Source organism: Bos javanicus, chromosome 3 (assembly GCF_032452875.1).
Source record: "Bos javanicus breed banteng chromosome 3, ARS-OSU_banteng_1.0, whole genome shotgun sequence".
Classification (NCBI taxonomy): domain Eukaryota; kingdom Metazoa; phylum Chordata; class Mammalia; order Artiodactyla; family Bovidae; genus Bos; species Bos javanicus.
Genome location: NC_083870.1, coordinates 119,895,424 through 119,916,459, shown reverse-complemented (window position 1 = coordinate 119,916,459; position 21,036 = coordinate 119,895,424). Strand labels below are relative to the sequence as shown.

Genomic DNA, 21,036 nt, shown 5'->3' with positions numbered 1-21,036 from the left:
AAAACGCCGGCACGTTAAGAGTGTTTTCTTGTGTGGCCGAGGCTCAGACATCAGCCCCAGAACAGATGAGCGGCTGTCAGGACACAGGACACGGGCCTGTGGTGGGGTGGGGGTTGCTGGCAGGGGCCCCATACCACTGGAGGCCGTGGTATGCAGCCGTGAAACATCTGGTAAGACTCAACCGTGATGACTCACGGGGCCAATGACGTCCAGAATAACTCGCAGGTCCGGTGGAAGGGGTTGGGAAACCTTGGCAGCATGCGTGGATCACAGGCTGCGTTTGGCAAGATACCACGTGGAAGAAATTGGGCTGAGGAAAACATTCCTGGGTTTGCAAAAGCTGGGAGGAAAAGGAGTGGAGAAAGGCAGGAATGTCCCGGAGGGGAGGTTAGAGCCAGGATGGACTGTGGTGAGCATGCCACCGCGGTGTGGGGGTCACCCCAGGGAGGCCGTGGGCTTGCCTCTGAGCCTCCCAATGTCAGGTGGGGCCGTGGGGGGCGAAATGTGGCCCCCGCCTGCCAAGCTGGGATTGGGACTTCGGGGGACCACATGGCTTTTGAAGGCTGAACTGCCAAAGAAACCAAGAGCCTAGGACTAAAAACTGTGACTGGAGACCTGAGAACAGCCATGGCAGGGAGGAGGCTAAGGAAGCAGGTCAGCCCCGTGGAGGGCTTGGCCAGAAGATGGGAGGACGGGCCCTTCCCGGGGCACAGCCAAGGGCTGCAGAGAGCCCGGGACTCGGGGCTCCAGGCCCGCTGCCGGTGGAGCTCTTGGGCCCCTGCTTGCCCTGCACGGGGCTCCCTGTTCACCACGGCGGGGTGGTGACGCTCCCCGTGTCTGGGCTCAGAGCAGCCACACCCGGCCATGGTGCTAGGACAGCCCCTGAGAGCCAGGGCCACGCCTGGGTGGGCTTGGGTCAGCTCCCAGGGGGTGGGGGGTGTGGCAGGGAGGACAGTCACTGGGGCTCTCGCAACCTGGTGGCTCCGTGCGGCGGCCCCACCACCCCCCGTCCTCCAGCGCCTCGGCCCCTTCGGAACGGGGTGGCTCTGTGACCGGGTCTCGCCAGCGGGCCAGCTGACAGGTCACTTGAGTCTGCGCGTGTGATCCTGGGGGAGACTCTGCAGCGCTAAGTGGACCCACAGCAGAGGTGCCGCCCCAGGAGCCTAGCCCCGTGGGCGGCCAGGGGGAGGGGGCCCGGACGCTACCCTGGTCACTGCGGTACGCTGCTCCCGGCACCCCAGCTTGGCCGTGCTCTGGGGCCATGCCCCCAGGGAGGCCAGCCCCACCTTCCCCTGGGCCAGCGAGGGCCGCAGCCCCTCCGCTCCATCCTCCCAGGTCACACTCAGGCCTGCCGCTCGCCTCTCCCTTTACTCCAGTTTGGGAGAAAGGCCCACAGCAGGGCTGCTGACAAGTGCCCCTGGCTTTGGTGTTTGGGGATCCTGGGGGTGGCAGAGGCGCTGGAGACGTCGGGGGCAGCCGGTGGCTGGTGCTCGGACCCTGGTGGGCTGCAGGGCAGGATATGGGGCCTCCTCGTGCAGAGTGGGACAGTCAGGAGGGGCCGGATGCAGGCGAGAGCCCCCGCCTCCGGCTGGAAGCCTGGGTCAGAGGACAGGGCTGTGATCAGCTCCAGACCCGAAGCCACAGCTGCTGGGCAGCTGTGCAGGACAAGAGCCGGGACGGACAGGCTGGGAGGCAGTCTGCAGAGTGGAGGTTTAATGGGACAATGGCGGTGACCCCGAGCGGAGGTCCCCCCGGGGGCCCAGCTTGAACCCCGGGGCTCCCGGGCCTCTCCCAGCAGGGGGCCCTATAAACAGCACCGGTGCCCGCCTCCCTGCGTGTTATTGCTGCCCTGGCCCCCGGGCCTGGGACCCTGAGTTCCCTGAGGAGCTAAGGCTTTCCGGGGCCCCCTCCCCAGGGACATCCACCGTCTCTGCGGCGCCCTGTCCCCCACGGGGAGAGCGTGGGCATGTCTGCGTCCTCGTCCCTCGGGCAGGGACCGAGGGAGGCTGCCGGCCCCGGGGGCGGGGGGTGGGGGTCCAGGGCTCCGTGGAGGCAGGCGTGCGGGGCGGGCGTGGCAGCCCAGGCCCTCCCGGCAGGCAGGCAGAAGGCACAGTGTGGCGGTCGCCGTCGACCCAGGGCAGCGCCTGGCAGTCAGTGTTGAGACAGGAGGGCCCGCAGTGCAAGAGCGCTTGGGGTGGGGTGGGGGGACGGGTCCACAGGCCTCGGTCGGCCCTGGAGAGGCCCCGGCAGAGCCCCCCAGCCAGGCCTGGGGCCCAGAAGGCACAATCGTGGTGTCTGGGAGGCGAGCGCTAGGCAGACACGTTGACGTCCCTGAGAGAGATGGCGCTGCTCGGGGCCTCATCCCCGAGCAGCAGGCCCGGCTCCGAGTCCGCCGCGGCCCCGCCTGGCTCCGCGCCGGGGCCCAGGCCCTGCGACAGGATCTGCTGGATGGTCCGCCGCAGGTTGGGGTGCAGCCGGCCCTGCGTCTGGTAGAAGACCTCCAGGGCGAAGGACTTGAGGGCGCCGGTGCACAGGTCCTCGTACAGCGGGATGGTGTACATGCGCGACATCTGTGGGTGGCCGCCGGTCACGGGGCGCTCTTCCCTCCCCTCCCCCGGCCCCCACGTCCTCTCCTCCCCTCCCCAGGAGACTTGGTCTGCAGGGGCCCTGCCAGGGCACAGGCCTGGGGATCCAGTGACCCTTAGGCCTTAAGGAGCTCAGACGGCCCCAGAGTGCATGCCCTGCGGTGAGACCCCAAGACTCTGCTCCCGGCTTGACCACTGGCCTTGGGCACAACCTCCCTGAGGTCTGCTGGGGTCTAGGCCCCACCCCATTCTCTGGGCCACCCAGCCTGAGTGGCCGGGTCAGCGGAGGGCAGGGGTTGCCCAGCCTGAGTGGCCGGGTGGGGAGAGGGCAGGGGTCACCAGCCTGGGTGGCCGGGTGGGGGGAGGGCAGGCCTGCGTGGCCACACCTGGCTCTCCAGGAAGCGCCGGACCCTGTGAAGGTCGGGGTAGTAGTCATTGCGGACCACGATCTGCAGCCAGCGGATGCGGATCTCGGCGTTCATGGAGTCCAGCAGTGACGAGTAGCACTTGGACAGGCTCATCACCACGTCTGTTGGGGCCACAGCAGGTCAGGGCCGGTGACCGCCGCCCCCTCCTCCCACCCCGGCGGCCGTGGCACTCACCCTGGGGCAGCGGGGACCCGTCCAGCAGCCGGTCCAGGAAGAGCGCCGTCTGGAAGGTCCTCCACTTGGAAATGTCGATGGCGCTGGCGGAGGCGGCCGCCTGCTCCAGGGGCTCGGCGGTCCACAGCTGGAAGAGGGCCTCCACGGGCCGCGTCAGGCTGGATCCCTGAGACAGGTCCGGCTCGGCCAGCGGGGGGCCCGTGGCATTCAGCCAGCGCTCAAACTCCAGCCCTGCAGGACAGACGCCCTCCTGGGTTCCCCAGCAGGCATGCCCGGGAGACTGCAGACCCCGAGGGTGTGCCTGAGGGAGACCCTGCCAGGGTCTGGGAGCCCCAAGGGCGGGGGCGGCCTAGGGAGGCGGGAGTCAGCTGCAGACCCTGCAGGCCATGGCGGCTTCCGGGAAGGGGGCACAGGGCACCGGAGCCAGTGGCCAGGGACCCCCTGCCCGCCCGCGCCTCCCGGGCAGAAACAGTGAGATGCCGTGAGCCCACAGGCGGAGGCGCGGGGTGGGGAGCACCACCCTGGGAGAAGGCTATTCCTGCTTTGGAGCCCTGGAGCCTGGGCAGCTGTAGGGGCAAGTCCTGCCATCCCTGCCCCCCAGACCCTTGGAGCACTTCCCAAACCTTCCCCAACACAAGGTCCCCAGCCCACATCTCATTGCGCTACCATAAATGCTGACTCCCCTTGAGATGGCAGACCCTTCTCTGCTTCAGCCTAAGCCTTGGACTGGGGGCACCCTTGCGAACAAGCCGGCTGCCTTCAGCCTGCTCTGAGGCAAACTTCCCTCTGCTCCTGGATCCTGCCCCAGGCCCGCTGCACAGTTTCCAAAGCTCTTTCTGGAACTGCCTACTCGGCTCTGCATGTATGGGTGCTCAATCGCTCAGCTGTGTCTGACCCTGTGCAACCGCATGGACTGTAGCCCGCCAGGCTCCTCTATCCGTGGAGTTCTCCAGGCAAGAACGCTGGAGTGGGGTGCAGGGCCCTCCTCCAGGGGATCTTCTCGACCCGGAGTCTCCTGTGTCTTCCACGTTGCAGGCATTCTTTACCCACTGAGACACCTAGCCTAATTGCCACCTCCTCCAGGAATTCCCCGGGGCCGCTCCGGGCCAGGAATCGCGCTCTCCTTTCTCTTCCTTCCACGTGGTACAGCCTGAGTTCCACGCCAATGAGTGACGGCAGCTGCCGGCCAGACAGAGCCCCCAGGCCCCGTCCCACCCCCGCACCCGACAGGCTGAGGGTGGGCCGGTGAGGACACACGGCCGGTGGGGGCCTCACCTGCCCGGCAGTCCACGCTCTGCTCCTTCAGCTCTGGGAAGAAGGCCAGGAAGGAGTCCAGTAGGTCCTGGGCCACCACGCTGGTGAATTTGTACTTCTCCACGTAGGCCTGCGGGCGGAGTGGACTCAGCAGGCCCGGGTGCGCCACTGTCCCCCTCCCCCTCTAGCCAGGCACACACCGCGGGAAAGGGCCCAGCACACAGGGGTCTGAGCAGCAGTGGGCAGGGCCAGGGCGGGCGCAGGGGCGCCCACGGCTGCCACAGGGGCCTGCCAGGCAGCCGAGGCTGGGAGGTGGGAGAGCCAGGAGCCCGGTGACAACCCCGCTCATGGCCCCCACCCCGACCCCCGGGAGCGGACTACTTACTCGGAGGAAGTCGTCAAAGCGCTGGGGGTCCCCGCAGAGCTGGGACAGGTAGTACACGAAGCAGTAGCCCTTCTCGTAGGTGAACAGGTTCATCAGGTGGCTGGGGTTCACGCCTGCAAGGGAAACCGCGGCTCTGGGAGGCGCTCTGAGCCGCCCAGGCCCCCAGGGGTGGGGGCGGGATGGCGGTGGGGTGCTGCAGGGCAGGGGGCACCGAGGGCCCCGCCGCTCACATCCAGATGCCCCGAGAGTGTGTGCGTGGGGGGGCCTGCCCTGTTCGCGGGCCCTCGGTGGAGACCTCAGGTTACACACTGGGGAGATGGGTGCTCAGTGACGGTGAGAGTCGGCGCAGGCTGCGGAGGGAAGCCTCCCTGGCCCGGCCTCTGCAGAGAAGCCTCGTGGGGATGCAGGCCCCCCCTGGGCTGGGCGGGGGGCCTGACATCTGCAGGTGACGTGCGCAGGGCAGGGCAGGAACAGGTACCTGGCTCCAGCTTGACCTGCAGCTTGCTGACTGGGCTGTCCTCTCCGAGGAGCTTCATCTGCCTGTGCAGGGCGTCCAGGCGGAAGGCTGTCTCCAGACAGGTAAAGGCCGCACCTGGACAGGCGGGAGCGAGGCCGCTGCCCTGGCTGCTCCCCGCCCTGGGCCCCACCGAGCTGCCCCCGCGGGACACACACACACACACACACACACACACACACACACACACACACGGAGCAGAGACCGCAGCCTGGGCCCAGCTCCGTGCATGGTGCCCGCCCCCACCGGCCCTCCCTGGTGCGGGCACCGTGCGCCCCGCCCCGCCTGGCGCACCGTGGGTCTCGGTGGTGATGCGCCGCTGCGCGTAGGTGGCCAGGCCCTCACTCAGCCACATCTCCTCCCAAGTGGCGTTGGTGACGGCGTTCCCAAACCAGCTGTGGGCCACCTCGTGGATGACGTCGATGACCAGGAACTCGTCGCTCTCCAGGATGGAGGAGATGATGAAGGTGAGGCAGGGGTTCTCCATGGCCACGATGGGGAAGGACGGGGGCAGGAAGACGATGTCATACCTGTGGGGTGCCGGGGTGGGGGCCGCGGGTGAGCCTTGCCTCCTGCCGCTTCTCGGTGGGCTCGGGGAGCGGGGAGGGGTGGGGGGGTGGTGCACGTGCCCTCTGATCCCTCTCACGGCCGGCCGGGCTAGCAGACGTACCTGCCCCACAAGTAGGGCCCGTAGAGCCGCTCGGCCGCGCTCAGCCACTGTTCCACCGCGCCCGACAGCTTGCTGGTGGCCGTGGGCAGGAGACACGGCTCAGCCCACACGCGGCTCCTGCAATGGGGGAGACGGTGGGCGGGGCCCCCCAGCCCCAGCCCACGGCCCCACCGGGCCTTCCCTCTGCTTCTGGGCGTGAAGGCTGCCGCCTACGCCCAGCCCCGCCCACCGCCCGGCCCGCAGGCCCTTGGCTCCATGGGCCGCGCCCATCCACATGCCCTCTCAGAGCGCAGCAGGTTTGCCTGCAGAGGTACTGCCCAGAAGGAGCAGCACAGGGCGCCGGGGTGCGAGCAGCCGGGGGAGGATGGCCCCTGGGCAGTGACAGCAGCCGGGGGAGGATGGCCCCTGGGCAGTGACAGTTAGGCAGGGGCAGGGCTGGCCCCACCACGCGGGGCCAGACAGGGTGGCCTCGGAGGCAGGCCGCACACCGGGCCCTGGCAGCGTCTCCTGAGCCTGAACCCCGGGCAGCAAGCAAGAGGCAGGCCTACCTGGGCCCGATGTCTGCGGGCTGGAGGTCCCCGGCCACGAGGGCCACGAGGTAGGCGGGCACGGGGTGCTCCATGTGGAAGCGGTAGACACCCTCCTCCTCCACGTAGGTGCTCTGCGTGGCGCTCATCAGGACCTGCACCCCCGATGGGGCCTGCGTCCCAGGAGGCCCCGCCCATCAGGACAGCGTGTGGGAAGCCCCACGCCCCCGTCAGGACCACCCCGTGTCCCCGGTGGGGACCCCACAGCCCAGTCGGCAAGCCCCATATCCCTGCGAGAAGCCCCACCACCTGGGTCAGGCAGCCACACCGCTAGGGACCCTCCCGTCTCTGTCAGGGACCCCCTACACCGTTCCAGGAGCCCCCAGCTCCTGGCCTGTACACCTCTCATCCCAGTTGGGAGTGGAGGTGGGGCTGGGGGGCTGCCAGGAGCCTTGGGACCCGGCCGCTCTGCCTGCCCCATCCCTGTATCGGTGTCCCGGGGCTCAAGCCAGGTCTAGGACCCCGACACGGGCAGGGTGCGCGCCTTCTCAGATGGCCGTCTGGGTGGCAGCTGGGGGGCAGGGCGTGCTGCTGGGCGCTGACCTTGACCACAGCCGAGTAGGTGCACTTGACCGCGGGCGTGTCGAAGCATGGGAAGAAGGAGCGGTTGCAGACGGAGTGGCCCTGGGTGAACACGAAGGGCTTGGCGCTGCCGTAGGTCAGCTCTGGGTCCAGCCACCAGATCTGCAGCAGGTGGTGGGCAAGGGGTCAGCTCTAGCCAGGGAGCCCTCCCTGGGACAGCAGGCCGAGCCCTCCTGGAGACCAGAGCCACAGGCCGATGGCCCTGCCCCACCAGGGAGCCGTCCCTCAGGCATTCCAGCCCACCACTGCCCCCAGCCTGCCCAGGCCAGCTCAGCACTCCCGTTCTTAACACCACCAAGCATCCTGATGTCTCCAGGAAGGGTGGATGGAGGCCGGGGCCTCCCCAACCCAACTGCAGCCACTTTGTGGGGTCCCGAATCTGTCCCCCACATCCCCTCTGCTGGGACAATGTGGTCACTGAGGCCAACTGGACGGGTCTTCAGTGACCAAGCGCACACAGGTTCCCCCAGGGCCGTGATGGAGGGCCCCCAGCCCCCTGCAAGCGACAAGCCCCAGGATGGCAGCCACAGCTGCTTGCCGCTCGGGACCCCAGACCCAGGACCGCCACTGGGGGCTGTCCGTGCTCAGACCCCAGGGGTGGGGGACCCCAGATCCTAGCGGATGTCCGGGCCTGCAGGGCTGCCTATCCGGTTCCTGCAGACCAGCCAGGCCCCTGTCAGCCTTCATGGACTTCTACAAGACTTCTTTTTGGCTTCTATGTCTCTGTTCTCTGCCCATGCAGAGCCTGCGACAGTATCTTCCTTTTCTGCTGACCCGTAGGGCTGCCCCAGTGTTCGGAAGGCCTGTCTGGGGAGACTGTTCAAAAATGCAAACTCCTGGATCTGACCACAGAGTGCTGGGACCTAGGAACCTGCATTTCACCCCCTACCTCCACCCCCAGGTCCTGGGACAAGCGGCCCCTGGCTCACGCTGGGGACAGGTCCCCGCGGTCAGGCTGCTGGGGACAGGGTCAGGCCAGCAGGCTAGCCTGCTGTGGGCCCTGGTTCCACCACTCTCCGACCACTCTGCTGGTCTTAGATGGACCAAACACATGGACTCCAAGGTCAGGGAGAAGCATAGCCTCTGTTTTCACGGCTGTGATGGGAGCCATGCCTGCCAGCTGTCAGAGCCCCAGAAGGCCCCTGGCAGGCATCAGGGGCCAGGCGGGCAGGGCAGGGGCCAGGCTGGCAGACAGCAGGGGCCAGGTGGGCAGGGCAGGGTCCTGGTGAGCAGGGCAAGGGCCAGGCAGGCAGGGCAGAAGCCAGACAGGCAGGGCAAGGGCCAGGCCGGCAGACAACAGGGGCCAGGCAAGCAGGGCAGGGGCCAGACTGACAGGCAGCATGGGCCAGGAGGGCAGGGCAGGGGCCAGGCTGATAGGCAACAGGGGCTAGGGGGGCAGGGCAGGGGCCAGGAGGGCAGACAGCAGGGGCCAGGCAGGCAGGGCAGGGCCAGGCTGACAGGCAGCAGTGGCCAGGTGGGCAGGGCAGGGGCCTGGTGGGCAGGGCAGGGGCCAGGCCGACAGGGCAGGGGCCAGGCGGGCAGGGCAGGGCCCAGGCTGGCAGACAGCAGGGTCCTGGTGGGCAGGGCAAGGGCCAAGCAGGCAGGTCAGAAGCCAGACCAGCAGGGCAAGGGCCAGGCTGGCAGACAGCAGGGGCCAGGCAGGCAGGGCAGGGGCCAGGCTGGCAGACAGCAGGAGCCTGGTGGGCAAGGCAAGGGCCAGGCAGGCAGGGCAGAAGCCAGACCGGCAGGGCAAGGGCCAGGCTGGCAGACAGCAGGGGCCAGGCCGACAGGCAGCAGGGGCCAGGCGAGCAGGGCAAGGCCAGGCTGGCACATCTGCAGAAGCTCACAAAGGGGTGAGGTGGCAGCTGGGGGCTCCTGGGAGTCATGCAGGAAGCCCGCAGGTGTGTGTCTGGCCTAGGCTCTTCCAGATTTCTCCTTGATGGCTCCTGGCCTGATGCCTTTTCGTCACCCTGTCTATTCACATGCCACAGCAGTGACGGATGGCACCTCCTGGGGCCTCACAGAGCTCCTTGAATGTCGTGTTTTTGGGGGGTTACTGTCACAAATGTGCGGTCCACACAGGGACCCAGGAACCCCCATGCTCGGTCCTGAAAGCACCCCTGCGGTGGAAGGGTGCTGTCTGGGCTGCCCAGCCTTCCCGTCGAGCCCCTGGGCGGATGGCGCACCATGTCCAAAGCCCCGCAGAGCCTGTGCATGTCTGCGTTGGGGACACGGGCCAACCTGCCGGAGCACCCACCAGTCCCCTGCGGCCTGAAGCATGAGAGCCGATTCAGGCCCCTCGGTCTCCCACTCTGGCAAGTCTGTCCCTCTTGCCACCCCCAGGGAACAGTCCTCTGAAGACCGGGTCACACGGAGGCCCTTGGTCGCAGTGCCAGGCTCCGGCAGATGTATAGCTTGGCATGTGCTCACCAGAAGCTGCCCCTGTCTCCAGGCAAGGACCCGTCCCTGCACAGCTGAAGGGAGAGGCTTCCCTGGTGGTACACAGTCCCCTGTCCCCGGGACCAGAACCTGGGGGCTCACTCGGTCCGGGGCTCCTAAGGGCTCCCCTGGCACCAGCTGGGAAGCCCCGCCGGCGCCTGGACAGGACTCAGGGGACGGCTCAGGGAGAGCCGGGCTGGCCCCCCTCTGCAGGTGTCGCGGGCGCAGCGCCCCCAAGAACGCCCCCCTAGGCCGGCAGCACGGGGAGAGGCCGCCCGGAAGCAGGACTCACGGCGGGGGCGTCGGTCGAGGTGTAGCGCAGGATGACCTGGAAGGGCTGGTGCGCCTGCAGCTCAGGGGGCAGCGTGACGGTGAGCGAGGAGCCATAGTCGGTGAACGGGTCCACCCTGAAGGCCAGCGGGCAGCAGGCGGGCTCCGCGCCGGGCGCCTCGCAGAAGGCGGGCAGCGGCGGCGGCGGTGCGGGTCCCGGCCCGGGGGCAGCGAAGGCGAAGGCGCAGGGCGGCTCGGCGGCGGCGGCGGCGGCGGCGGCGGGGGCGCGGCGGAAGGCGGCCGAGTGCAGGCGCAGGGCCGGGTGCGCGTCGAGCACGAGCGCGCGGGGCGCGGGCCGCCGCGCGCACAGCTCGAGCACCAGGCAGCCGGCCAGCTCGCGCGCCTCGGGCCGCAGCTCCAGGCCCAGCTGCAGGTGGCGGAGGCGGAAGAGCTGCGCGCTAGAGGCCGAGGCCACGTCCAGGGCGGGCGGCGGCTCGGGCGGCGGGCGGGCGGGCGCGGCCTCGGCGCCGGGCGCCTTGCGGCAGCAGCACTGCGCCGCCATGGCCGCCGCGCTAGGTGAAATCCATGGGCGGCGGCCGCCCGGGGCCGCGGGGAGCGGGCGAGGGGCGCCGGGCGCCGGGCGGCGGGGCGCGGGCACAACAGGAAGTCGCGCCGGGAGCCGCCCGGCCCGGCCCCGCGCCGTGCGCCGCCCCGCTCCGGCTCCGCTCGGCCGCCGCCGCCGGGGGCGCTGTGCGCGGGGAGACCGGGCCGCGGGGGACGCGGGGCTGGGTGCTCCGTGCGCGAGGGGCCGGGGCGTCCGCGGCTCAGTGAGTGGGGAGACCCGAGGAGCCGAGGGGCTGAGAGCGCGGCTGGGGGCCGTGAGCCCGGGCGCAGTGCGTGGGCCCGGGGCCGCTGTGCGCTGGGCTGCGACCGTGAACCAGGTGCGATGCATGGGGCCGGAGCAGCCGCAGTGTGCAGGTGGCCGAGGCACGGGGCTGGAGGAAGGAGAAGGCGCGGGGACCCGGGCGCGCTGGAGGTTCCTCGGTCACCCACTGATGGGACACTTGTGTCAGGGAAGTGTTACTCGTCCGTTCCAGAGCCTCAGGCCCGGAGAAAAATGCAATGATTCCCATCACCCTGGCCTGCTCCCCTGTGAGACCAGTGGTCTGTGCTTTGAGCCATGTGGGGCATGCTGGTGGCTCTGGAACCTTGAGACTGTACCCTCAGATGTGTGAGGCTTCTTAAATTGAAATTAAATAGAATTAGAAGTTCAGGCCCTCAGTTGCACTGGCCCCATTTCAGGGTCTCCCTGTGTGTTTGGAGGGGCGTGTCAGGCTAGTGGGGCTTCCTCGGTGGCTCAGTGGTAAAGAATCTGCCCCCCAATACAGGAGATGCAGGTTTGATCCCTGGGTTGGAAAGATCCCCGGGAGAAGGAAATGACAACCTACTCCAGGGTTCTGGTCCTGGAGAATCCCATAGACACAGGAGCCAGGTAGACGACAGTGTGAGGTTGCAGAGTCAGACACGACTGAGCAAGCGTGCATGCATCAGGCTAGTAGCACCATACTGGACAGAGCAGGTATTTCATCATCACAGAAAGTCCTGCTGAACTCTGCTCCCTTCAGGGCTGTCCGGGCCCTGGAGGATGACTGTTTAGGAGGTGACTGCTGGGCAGTCACAAGATCTGGCCAGCCTGTCATTCCACTCTCGCCCAGGCCTGTCCATAGCCTTGGGCCCGAGGTAGGTGGCTGGAGATCAGCGAGGATGCTCAGAGACCAGCATTGGGTGGGTCTCAAAGCCATGAACGAGAGGGACTGCCAAGGTGTTCTCCTATCATCGTGGGAGAATTCAGGTCCTCAGGGAGCCGGGCTGTTTTGGCCTGGAGGCCCACCCACCTCTTTCCCTGCTCCGTGTCTGTGCGGCACAGCTAGGGCCTGACTTGCGCTGCACTCGCCCTCGATGGCATCCCTGGAGGGTGTTTAATCCTTCTGGACTCAGTATCTCCATTTGTCATGCGTGTGATCCCTGGGGGCTGGGGGGGCAGGGTGGAACGGCCAAGCTGAGGACCTGTGTTCATGGAGTCGGCACCCGCACCGAGGCACCTCTTCAGCTTGCCCCATATGTCACTTTAGCCTCGGGGACACAAACTCACCAGCCACTTAGAGGAAGGGGTTCAGCCCTGCATCCGAGACTCAAGACGGGGGATACCTGGGTCTGGTCAGTCCTCACTGCCTTCAGGGGCCTAGCACCTGCCCGGAGGCCGAGGGCAGAGAGTTTCAGACGGCACTCCCGGCGTGACCAGCCTTTCGGAGCCATCCTTTCCCCTCTCCCGGCCAGTGGGGCTGGGGCTGGAAGACCATCAGGGACTGCGTGTGGGCACCCACACCGGCCTGCCCTAAGCACCTGCAGGCAGGTCTGCCAGCCCCCTGCACAGGCTAAGTTAACCTCAGGGGGCTTCTTGCCCTCCTGGTGCCCTGGACTTTGGGAGCAGGGGTTGAGTCTCATCTCTTCTCTCCTGGAGGGCCCTGGGCACCTCTCAGTGGCCTGTCCTGTACACAGGACAGTGGGGTAGGTGCAGGCATGTAGGTCTGGAGGAACTGTTACCACTCCTCCCGGGGCTGTGCCTTCCACCCCAGATTTTTATAAGGAACCAACACAAGTCAGTCTGGAGGAGCAAACAGATGTGTTTTGCAGCACTAAAGGCAGTCCACCAAGGCATCTGCGCACTGTGAAGGACACAGTGGTCGTCTCCGCTCTCCACCTCGTCCCTGTCCCGCGGAGGACGGTGCCTTCCGTGTCGGGGTCGGGGGCGCTGCTTTGCTGACAGAGTTCCAGGGTGGGTGCAATGTACCCTCCTCCCCCAGTCCACCTGCGGGAGAGGAGCCGGAAGTTGGGACTGCCAGAGGCTGGGGTTTCTCCCATAGGAATTTTCATACACCAGCTTTTAATTTTTTTTAATTATTTTATTTTTTTACTGTGGTGGGCCTTTGTTGCTGCAAACTCGTGCAGGCGCGGGCTACTGTTCCTTGCGGTGTGCGGGCTTCTCACTGCGGTGGCTTCTCTTGTGGAGAAGAGGCTGTAAAGCACAGGCCTCCACAGTTCTATGGCGCAGGGCTGCCCCGTGGGATGTGGGATCTCCCTGGACCAGTGCCCCTTGCATTGCAAGGTGGAGTCTTAACCACTGGACCACCAGGGAAGCCCCATACACCAGCCTGCGGACGGTCCAACCCTTACTGGCTTGGCGGGTGGATGCGCCTTCACCCAGCCTTCTCCTGATGGGCACAGACTGGCTGCCCCTGTTTGAGTGTGCAGGCCCCGGGAGGGGAGCGGGTCCCGGGCCTCACCTGTTAGCAGGCGGACACGGTGGTGGGTGGGCTTCCAGGAGGCCTCACCTGTTAGCAGGCGGACACGGTGGTGGGTGGGCTTCCAGGAGGCCCGTGGGCTCAGGTGGGGGCTGTGCTGTGCCCGGGCCTCTGGTGCAGGGAGACTTGGACGGTTCCCCAGATGGAGCTGGGGGACCAAGGGCTGGCCCGGGCTCTGACGGCTGTGCACCTGTGTCACCAGGGCCGCGTCAGCAGGTGAGGGGGTGTGCCAGCAAGGGCACCACGAGCACACAGGGAGAAGACCTGGGCTTGGGTCCTGGCTCCTGACCTCCCAGCTGGGCAAACCACTCAGCATGCCTGAGGTCACAGATGGAGTCACTGTGGCCTCACCTGCCATGTGCAGATAACGGCAGGAGCTGTTCACAGGTAGATGGAAAGGCAACATGAGCTGTGAGGGGCCTGCGGGGAGTAGGCGGCAGCTGGCAAGCCCTCCATAAAGGTGGCAGAAGTCAGGTTATGACGAGGGCTGTGGCTCTTGGAGATGGGCGCTGCTGATGCATGGCGCTGTGCAGGGTGGGTGCTGGCCTGCAGGGGGTGGGGTGTGCTCTGAGCCAGGGGCCATCGTGCTGGCAAACCAGGAGCAGGAGCAGGAAGGCTGGGGAGGATGGGCCCCCCGTTCACAACCACCCCAGTGCCTCACTCATGGAGTACATGCTCCCCAGCTTTACCCTTTGGGCTCTGCTTGGTCAGAGGTCTTCATCTGCAGGTGGGATGCTTCCATTTGGGACAGGACGCTGAGACCCCACTTAGCCAGTTGGGGATCCTCAAGGCACAAATCAGAGCTGCTCTGCTTGGTGACTGACACTTTTTTGGGGGGGCGGTGCTGTGCGGCTTGCAGGCTCCTAGTTCCCCAACCAGGGACTGACCCCAGGCCTCAGCAGTGAAAATACCAAATCCTAACTACTTGACCTCAAGTAAACTTCCTGACCCTGACTCTGAAGAGGCGGCAGGGCTTTGCTTGCTGGGATTCATGCTGCTCAGGACTCCCGGGCTGTGCAGGGGATCACAGAGGGCACAGTGCAGGTAGGACGCTCGGCCCTTCAGGATGAAGGCTCCACACACCCACTAGGAGGACCAGGGCCTGAGGCCCTGGCTGCGGGTCAAGGGAAATGATAAACACCAGATTCGGTGTTTTATCCATTACTTTGTTACGTGTACACTCAGATGTGTTAACCAGGGACTACATTATCTGTAATTCATGTATTATCCGTTTTTTCCTTTACTCTCTCCCCTTTGTCTTTTCCTTTACTCTCTCCTCTTTATCTTATTTAAGGAGTGTTGAGGGTGATTAATTTTCTAGTATAGTCTTCAGGCTGTAGGATGCCCAGATGAGGTGCCTCTGAACCAGGGTAATCAACGCGCTCAGACACATGGGTGGTCAGTGTGGTCTGGGCCTGACCTTGGCTGAAACTGGGAGGTCAGTAAGGTAGGAAGTGGGTGTGGACACTGGGAGCCCAAGCTGAGCGGTCTGTCACAGAGCCTCGAACCCACACCCGTGAGTCACAGCAGCTACGAGTCTGTTTGGAAAGCCACTGTGGCCTGAGCTGGTGGCAGGCTCGAATGTGGAAGGAAGCCAGGGTCAAGGTGACAGGTCCTCGTGACTCCTGTGGTTTCCCCATCTCCTGACCTTGGCTCCCCGCCCTCCACCTCTCTGTAGTAAATGTTTTTCTGGCTAAGTTTTCTTGAGTGGTTTTGATGTTCCTGATCAAGCCCTGTCTAGTAAACCTGAGAACCAGGGGAGGAACAGTTCCCCAGTTCTCTGCGGACATAACCCTACGCTACCATCAAGCGGGGACAGAGGGCTTTGGGGAGCTACAGAAAATGAAAACTCCGTGGGACGTGAGGCAGGAGAGGATGGCCCAGCCTCCCGTCAGTGCATGAACTACGTCTTCCCACCCCGAGGATGCAGGAGACCCCCCAGCGTCCTGCTTTGGAGTTGGTTGGTCGTCCTCCAGGGCTGACCGCTTAGGGCTCAGTCGGGCCCGAGGGCTCCTTGGGCAGGAGGGACCGCGACTGCAGGGCCTCCTCGTACTTCTGGAGCTGGGACCAGAACCCCGGGTTGGGCTCGGCCACTGGGCGGGCGCTCTTCACCGTCTGCGAAGAGAGGTTGCGGGTAGACCCTTGTGCAGCACTTGCGGCGAGGTCCACAGACGCCCCGCCCCACGGGCGCGCCCCGCCCCACGGGCGCGCCCCGCCCCACGGGCGCGCCCCGCCCCACGGGCGCGCCCCGCCCCACGGGCGCGCCCCGCCCCACGGGCGCGCCCCGCCCCACGGGCGCGCCCCAGGCGGCGGAGCCCGCCGCTCCCGGAAGGTCCCGCCCCTCCCCGCCGGAAGTCCCGCCCTACCCGGAAGGCCCGCTCCAGGCTGAGGCCCCGGTAACGCATCAGGTAGGCGGTGCAGACGGCGGCCGAGCGGCTGCGGCCGTTCTTGCAGTAGACGAGGCAGGCGCCGCCGGCGCTCACCGCTGCCTCCATGGCGGCGCAGGTGGGCTCCAGGTGCGCCAGCAGGTCCTCCGCCGGGTCGTCGAACACGGGCACGCGCAGCTCGGCGACTCCGGGCGCGCCCGGGCCGGGCTGCTGGCGTGAGACGTTGACGCACAGGGTGACGCCCGCGCGCGCCAGCGGCTCCGGCGCGGCCGGGGCGCGCGCGCTCCCGAGGAAGAGCGAGGAGGCGACGCGCACGAAAGGCGGCGGGGGCGCCGCGGCGTCCGCGCGCTGTCCGGCCTGTTCCGGGTCCATGGCCGGCTCCCGGGCGCCCGGCCCGGGTGTCTTACTTTGGGTCGTCAGGTGCGGCCGACGCCCCCGGCTCCCTCAGGCCGCCCCTCCCCCTCCCGGGGCAGGCCCCGGGGCGGGTGTGAGGGAGAGGCCACGCCCACCATGCCCTGGCCGCCGCCTCACTGGCCAGGTCTGAGTGGGCGAGGCCTCCTCTGATTGGCTGACGATGGGGGTGTGGCCGTTACCGTGATCATCGGGAGAGTCTGATTGGCCGCCGAAGTGTGGGCGGGTTCAGGTTCCTGGGTGAATGGGCCCTCACCTGTGCCGGAGGCCAGACCCGGGCTGGTTGAGAGGCGCGAGGTCTGAGAGCCTCCCCCTAGCGGTCCTGGCGAGCCCTGAGGGTTCCAGCTGGGCCGGGCAGCGGGCGGCCAGCTTCTCAGGCTGTGGCTGACGCGCTGAGCCAGGGGCCCTGTCGCAGAGTCTCATCTGGGCACTGACCAGTCATTACTTCTCTTACAAGCGCATTTGCCAGGTGAGATGCCCCTTCAGTTCAGTCGCTCAGTCTTTGCGACCCCATGGACTGCAGCACGCTAGGCCTTCCTGTCCATCACCAACTCCGGGAGCCTAATCAAACTCCTGTCCATCGAGTCGGTGGTACCATCCAACCACCTCATCCTCTGTCGTCCTTTTCTGCCTTCATCATCAGGGTCTTTTCAGACGAGTCAGTTCCTTACATCAGGTGGCCAAAATATTGGAGTTTGAGCTTCAGCATCTGTCCTTCCCCTTAGTACAGCTTTATGTTTATTCTTTTATGTTCTCTGCTTCCTAATAAATCGCCCTGTGTAATATCTGCATTTTATTTTATTGTAAAACATGGTCATATAAAATAAAGCTACTTACCCTTAGCATTTCCATTTTTCATAGACCAGTATTTCTGTGGTTTTTCTTATTTTGGGGGTTATTACTGTAGCTTTAAAGAATTACACAGTTGCCACTTAAGAAGACCTCTTCAATAGATTTTTCTGATGTCCAGTGTCTTTCGGGGATCCGTTTCACTGAAAATGAACTGTCTTGCAGTTGTGTACGCGTCTAGTTATTGGTGTTTCGATTCTATTCTAATAATATTGAAACATTTCTGATTTTCAATGTGTTGGACCAGAAATTTTTCTCCAGTGTAGGGATCCCCAACCTCTGGCCCGTGGGCCAGCACCTCCTGTCATATCGGCGGCAGCATTAGGTTAGAAATACAGTGCACAAATGTAATGTGCTTGAATCATCCCAAACACCCCCGACCCCAGCCCACGGGAGACTGGTCCCTGGTGCCGAAGAGGTTGGGAACCACCGCTCTAGTACATCCCCACCCCACCCCAACCCCTGCCGCACACACACATGAACACACACCACTCGTAAACTGAACCTCTGCAGTCTTTCTGGGTGACCTCCATTCTCTCCATTCCAGCCAAAGCTGCCAAGCTTGGTAACTGTCTACCTGGGGCTCTCCTTTGAGCTGAAGATGGAAATGTTGGTCTGTAACCATGTCTTCACGGGCTGTAGGTCTAGACATCACCTACTTCCCAGCATCCATGTGCTTTTCTGTGCCCTCAGCCCTTTTCTGAGGGATTCTGACTTTCCTGGATGGGATTCTCATTTCCCATTTCCCCAGAGTTCACAGGAGCCATCCAACTAGGTGGGAGTACCAATCCCCCAGCTTCAGAATCAGGCTTCTGCTGACACTCTGGTCAGTGACATCTATGCCCAGGATTGCTTCAGGACAGGGTTTGGGCTGTCATATGAACCAAAGAGGACTTCCCTGGTGGCTCAGACAGTCAAAGAGCCTGCCTCCAATCGGGAGACCTGGGTTCGATCCCTGGGTTGGGAAGATCCCTTGGAGAAGGAAATGGCGACCCAGTCCAGTACTCTCACCTTGAAAATCCCATGGACAGAGGAGCCCGGTAGGCTACCATCCACGGGGTCACAAAGAGTCCGACACAACTGAGCGACTTCACTTTCACTTTCTTTCATGAACCAAAGATGGGAGAGGGGCTTGGAAACCTGTCCTCTCCTTATTACCACAAAGGGAAGCCAGCCTCGCTTGAAACCACGTGGAAGAAACCGTCCTCAATGACACTCGGGCACCAAAGCAAACCAAACCTGAAGAGCCTCCGGCTTCTGGTCTCTGGTCTCCTAAGCTGGCCAGTCATCCTTTATTGTTGGATGTCTGAGGTGAGTTTTCTGTTCCAAGGCCTTTTAACTGATAACCTCACACTCCTTTCCCCACCTTGAGTTAGTTAATGGGTAACAACTCATGCTGAGTATCTCAAGTCCATTCTCCCCTTTGATTGCTGTGTTTGTTTACAGGACACTCTCTTCTGGACTTGGCACCATCCTCTGCAGGGAGCCTTCGATCCTTTCTCACTAGCCAGAATACACTTTTTAAAGCATTGAGTTTCTGAATGTTGGTCCTGACTCAGCAGGTTGGCAGGATCATTAGTGGGTTGTAAAGGAAATCAGTCCTGAGTATTCACTGGAAAGACCGATGCTGAAGCTGAAACTCCAATACTTTGGCCACCTGACGCGACGAGCTGACTCATTGGAAAAGACCCTGATGCTGGGAAAGATTGAGGGCAGGAGGAGAAGGGGACGACAGAGGATGAGATGGTTGGATGGCATCACCGATTCAATGGACATGAGTTTGAGTAAACTCCAGGAGTTGGGTATGGACAGGGAGGCCTGGCGTGCTGCCGTTCACGGGGTGGCAAAGAGTTGGACACGATTGAGTGACTGAACTGAACTGATACTAGTATTTTAGGTCATACCCATATTTTATTTTTTAGTAAAATGGTTTAGCAAAGAACAGACTACATGAAAATATTAGGGTGCATGTATACAGCACAGTGAGTTTTTCCTCATAATTTTTTGAGTCATGCTATGAAATGGGGAATTGCAGTGGGCCCCAGGCAAAAAGTCTGGAAACCTTTCATTTAGAGCACACATTTTGATTGCACTGCTCTCCTGCTTAAAATATCTTGATGCTTCTGTCTGTAACCTAGCATTCAAGGCTGTTCCTGCTTTGTCCATCTATCTCCTTTCTCTCTGTTCCCCTTGTCACCTACATATTGGCCCTTGCCATCCACCTCTACAAGGATTAAATAATGAGCCGCTGCAGCTGCTGACCTTCAACATCTCCTGAAAGGAGTTCAGGGTGGAGATCAGTAATGGAGGCACTCTGTGCTCTGGGGAAAATTGGCAGAACAGTTCTTCAGACAGTTATGTTTTTAGGAGAAGAAATTTTATGAGCCCAATTCTTGTATCTTTTCATGTCTAAAAAGGCACTCAAATCCTTCATGGTGATGTCTGCTCCTTGTCACTAGCAGTAACCTGCAAAAAATTTATGCTGGATTGCAGGTACTCCGTCTTCACCAGAATCACCTCTATACTGACCTTCCCCCAGTGCCTCTCCAGAGCAGTTTCTCAGAGCTGTCTAAGGTGCTGTCTCCCAGGGTATCATCCTTATTTTGCCCCGCAATAAACTTAGCTGACGCTGAAGCTGAAACTCCAGTACTTTGGCCACCTCGTGCAAAGGACTGACTCATTGGAAAAGACTGATGCTGGGAAAGATTGAAGGCAGGAGGAGAAGGGGGCGACAGAATGAGACAGTTGGATGGCATCACAGACTCAATGGACATGAGTTTGAGCAAGCTCTGGGAGTTGGTGATGGACAGGGAGGCCTGGCGTGCTGCAGTCCATGGGGTCGCAGAGTTGGACACGACTGAGCAACTGAACTGTACTGAAAACTTAACTCAAGATTCTCGGGTTGGGCAATTTTTTCAGTCAAAACCAGCTGCCCACTAGGCCTTGGCCCAGTGGTTCGAACATGGTAGGAATGCACATTCTCAGGCTTTATCTAGTCCGGACCTGCTGAACCAGAAGCTCCAGGAGTGAGACACAGGAAGCTATGTGTTACCATGTAGTCCAGTGATTCTGATACAAGATAAAAATCTAAGCATGATTTGGTCAGTGTAAAAAGTCATTTAGAGCTTTCCCCTGGGGGTCAGCAGAGGCTTTGCTCGTAGCGCACTCCGTTCCGGGCTGCACCTTCCAGTTTCCCTTCTTTTCTTCCTGTGAGCTTAAAGGCACTTGAGAAACAGTCTGCCGAATTGGAATTTTTTAAAAGACTTTTCCCCCATAAATCCTTTACAGTAGTCTCACATGCATCTAATTTGATAGCGGTTTTTTAAAGTGACTTTTGTTGACTTTTCAAAGCCTTCACCTGAATTTTAATAGAAACGCCACTCTGCTTCCCCATCCACATGTCGTCAGTCATACTTTACTAAATTTCGTAACTATGATAGGTTCAGCCAGCACCTTCAGGTTTGCAAACACTATGACTGGTAACATGAGCAACTAACACGCTGAAAACCAGTCTTCCTAGGGTCCATTTGCTGAATTTTTATCAAGTTTACCAATTCACCAAAAACTTTTTAAACTATTATTCTTGAATATTGTCAATTACTATTAACATATTGTTCCTATGAATGTTTTCTTTTTGGATATACTCTTTAGCATCATTGTAGGATTTGTATCAATTTATGGAAATAAGGCTTTTTAATCTTTGTTTTTTAAAAATACCAGTGCATATATTCTTATGAACATAAGTAACATTTCAGCATTTTATATTGTGTTTTTTCCAGTTTATAGAAGCTTGCAGAACACCTTTTCTTTTGTGGCCACATTTTAGTATTTAGAATTGCTTTGTCAGTCTTCTGAAATTGTAAGGTTTCCTAAAACAAATACCGTTAGCTGTTGTTTATAGAGTCTTTCATGTGAGTTGCCTGGGGCCTCCCCAGTGGCTCAGTGGTGAAGAATCTGCCTGCAATGCAGGAGGTGCAGGAGATACTGGTTCCATCCCTGAGCAGGGAAGATCCCCTGGAGGAGGAAATGGCAACCCCCTCCAGTATTCTTGCTGGGGCAATCCTATGGACAGGGAGCCTGGCAGACTACAGATTGTGGGGTTGCAGAGTCGGAACCAACAGAGTACAGCACAGTATGTG

The 21,036-nt window shown here is 62.3% G+C and overlaps 2 protein-coding genes and 1 long non-coding RNA gene across 3 annotated transcripts; 1 reads left to right on the top strand and 2 right to left on the bottom strand.

Moving 5' to 3' along the window:
- Positions 1-1,698: 1,698 nt before the first annotated feature.
- On the bottom strand, positions 1,699-10,558 carry RNPEPL1 (arginyl aminopeptidase like 1). Its single transcript, XM_061412852.1, has 11 exons — positions 9,911-10,558; positions 7,141-7,281; positions 6,559-6,710; positions 6,011-6,127; positions 5,635-5,870; positions 5,305-5,418; positions 4,827-4,939; positions 4,463-4,571; positions 3,188-3,418; positions 2,972-3,114; positions 1,699-2,570 (listed from the first exon to the last, which is right to left on the bottom strand). Exons 1-11 carry the CDS (start codon positions 10,448-10,450, stop codon positions 2,310-2,312), a joined length of 2,157 nt encoding a protein of 718 aa, XP_061268836.1. The 5' UTR covers positions 10,451-10,558; the 3' UTR covers positions 1,699-2,309.
- Positions 10,559-12,830: 2,272 nt separating this feature from the next.
- DUSP28 (dual specificity phosphatase 28) lies at positions 12,831-16,122 on the bottom strand. Its single transcript, XM_061412867.1, has 3 exons — positions 15,617-16,122; positions 13,281-15,365; positions 12,831-13,232 (listed from the first exon to the last, which is right to left on the bottom strand). Exons 1-2 carry the CDS (start codon positions 16,007-16,009, stop codon positions 15,237-15,239), a joined length of 522 nt encoding a protein of 173 aa, XP_061268851.1. The 5' UTR covers positions 16,010-16,122; the 3' UTR covers positions 12,831-13,232; positions 13,281-15,236.
- A 316-nt stretch (positions 16,123-16,438) lies between these two features.
- LOC133244984 (uncharacterized) lies at positions 16,439-18,430 on the top strand. Its single transcript, XR_009735577.1, has 2 exons — positions 16,439-16,517; positions 18,017-18,430. It is a non-coding gene; the product is annotated as an uncharacterized LOC133244984 (long non-coding RNA).
- The last annotated feature ends 2,606 nt before the right edge of the window (positions 18,431-21,036 follow it).

Coding starts and splice junctions, on each gene's coding strand:
- RNPEPL1 (XM_061412852.1), bottom strand. CDS start 10,450: ATGGCGGCGCAGTGCTGCTGCCGCAAGGCGCCCGGCGCCGAGGCCGCG. Junction 6,711..7,140: donor CCTACTCGGCTGTGGTCAAG/GTCAGCGCCCAG, acceptor CCTGGGACGCAG/GCCCCATCGGGGGTGCAGGT. Junction 4,572..4,826: donor GCTTTGACGACTTCCTCCGA/GTAAGTAGTCCG, acceptor CTCCGCCCGCAG/GCCTACGTGGAGAAGTACAA.
- DUSP28 (XM_061412867.1), bottom strand. CDS start 16,009: ATGGACCCGGAACAGGCCGGACAGCGCGCGGACGCCGCGGCGCCCCCG. Junction 15,366..15,616: donor GCCTGGAGCGGGCCTTCCGG/GTAGGGCGGGAC, acceptor CTCTCTTCGCAG/ACGGTGAAGAGCGCCCGCCC.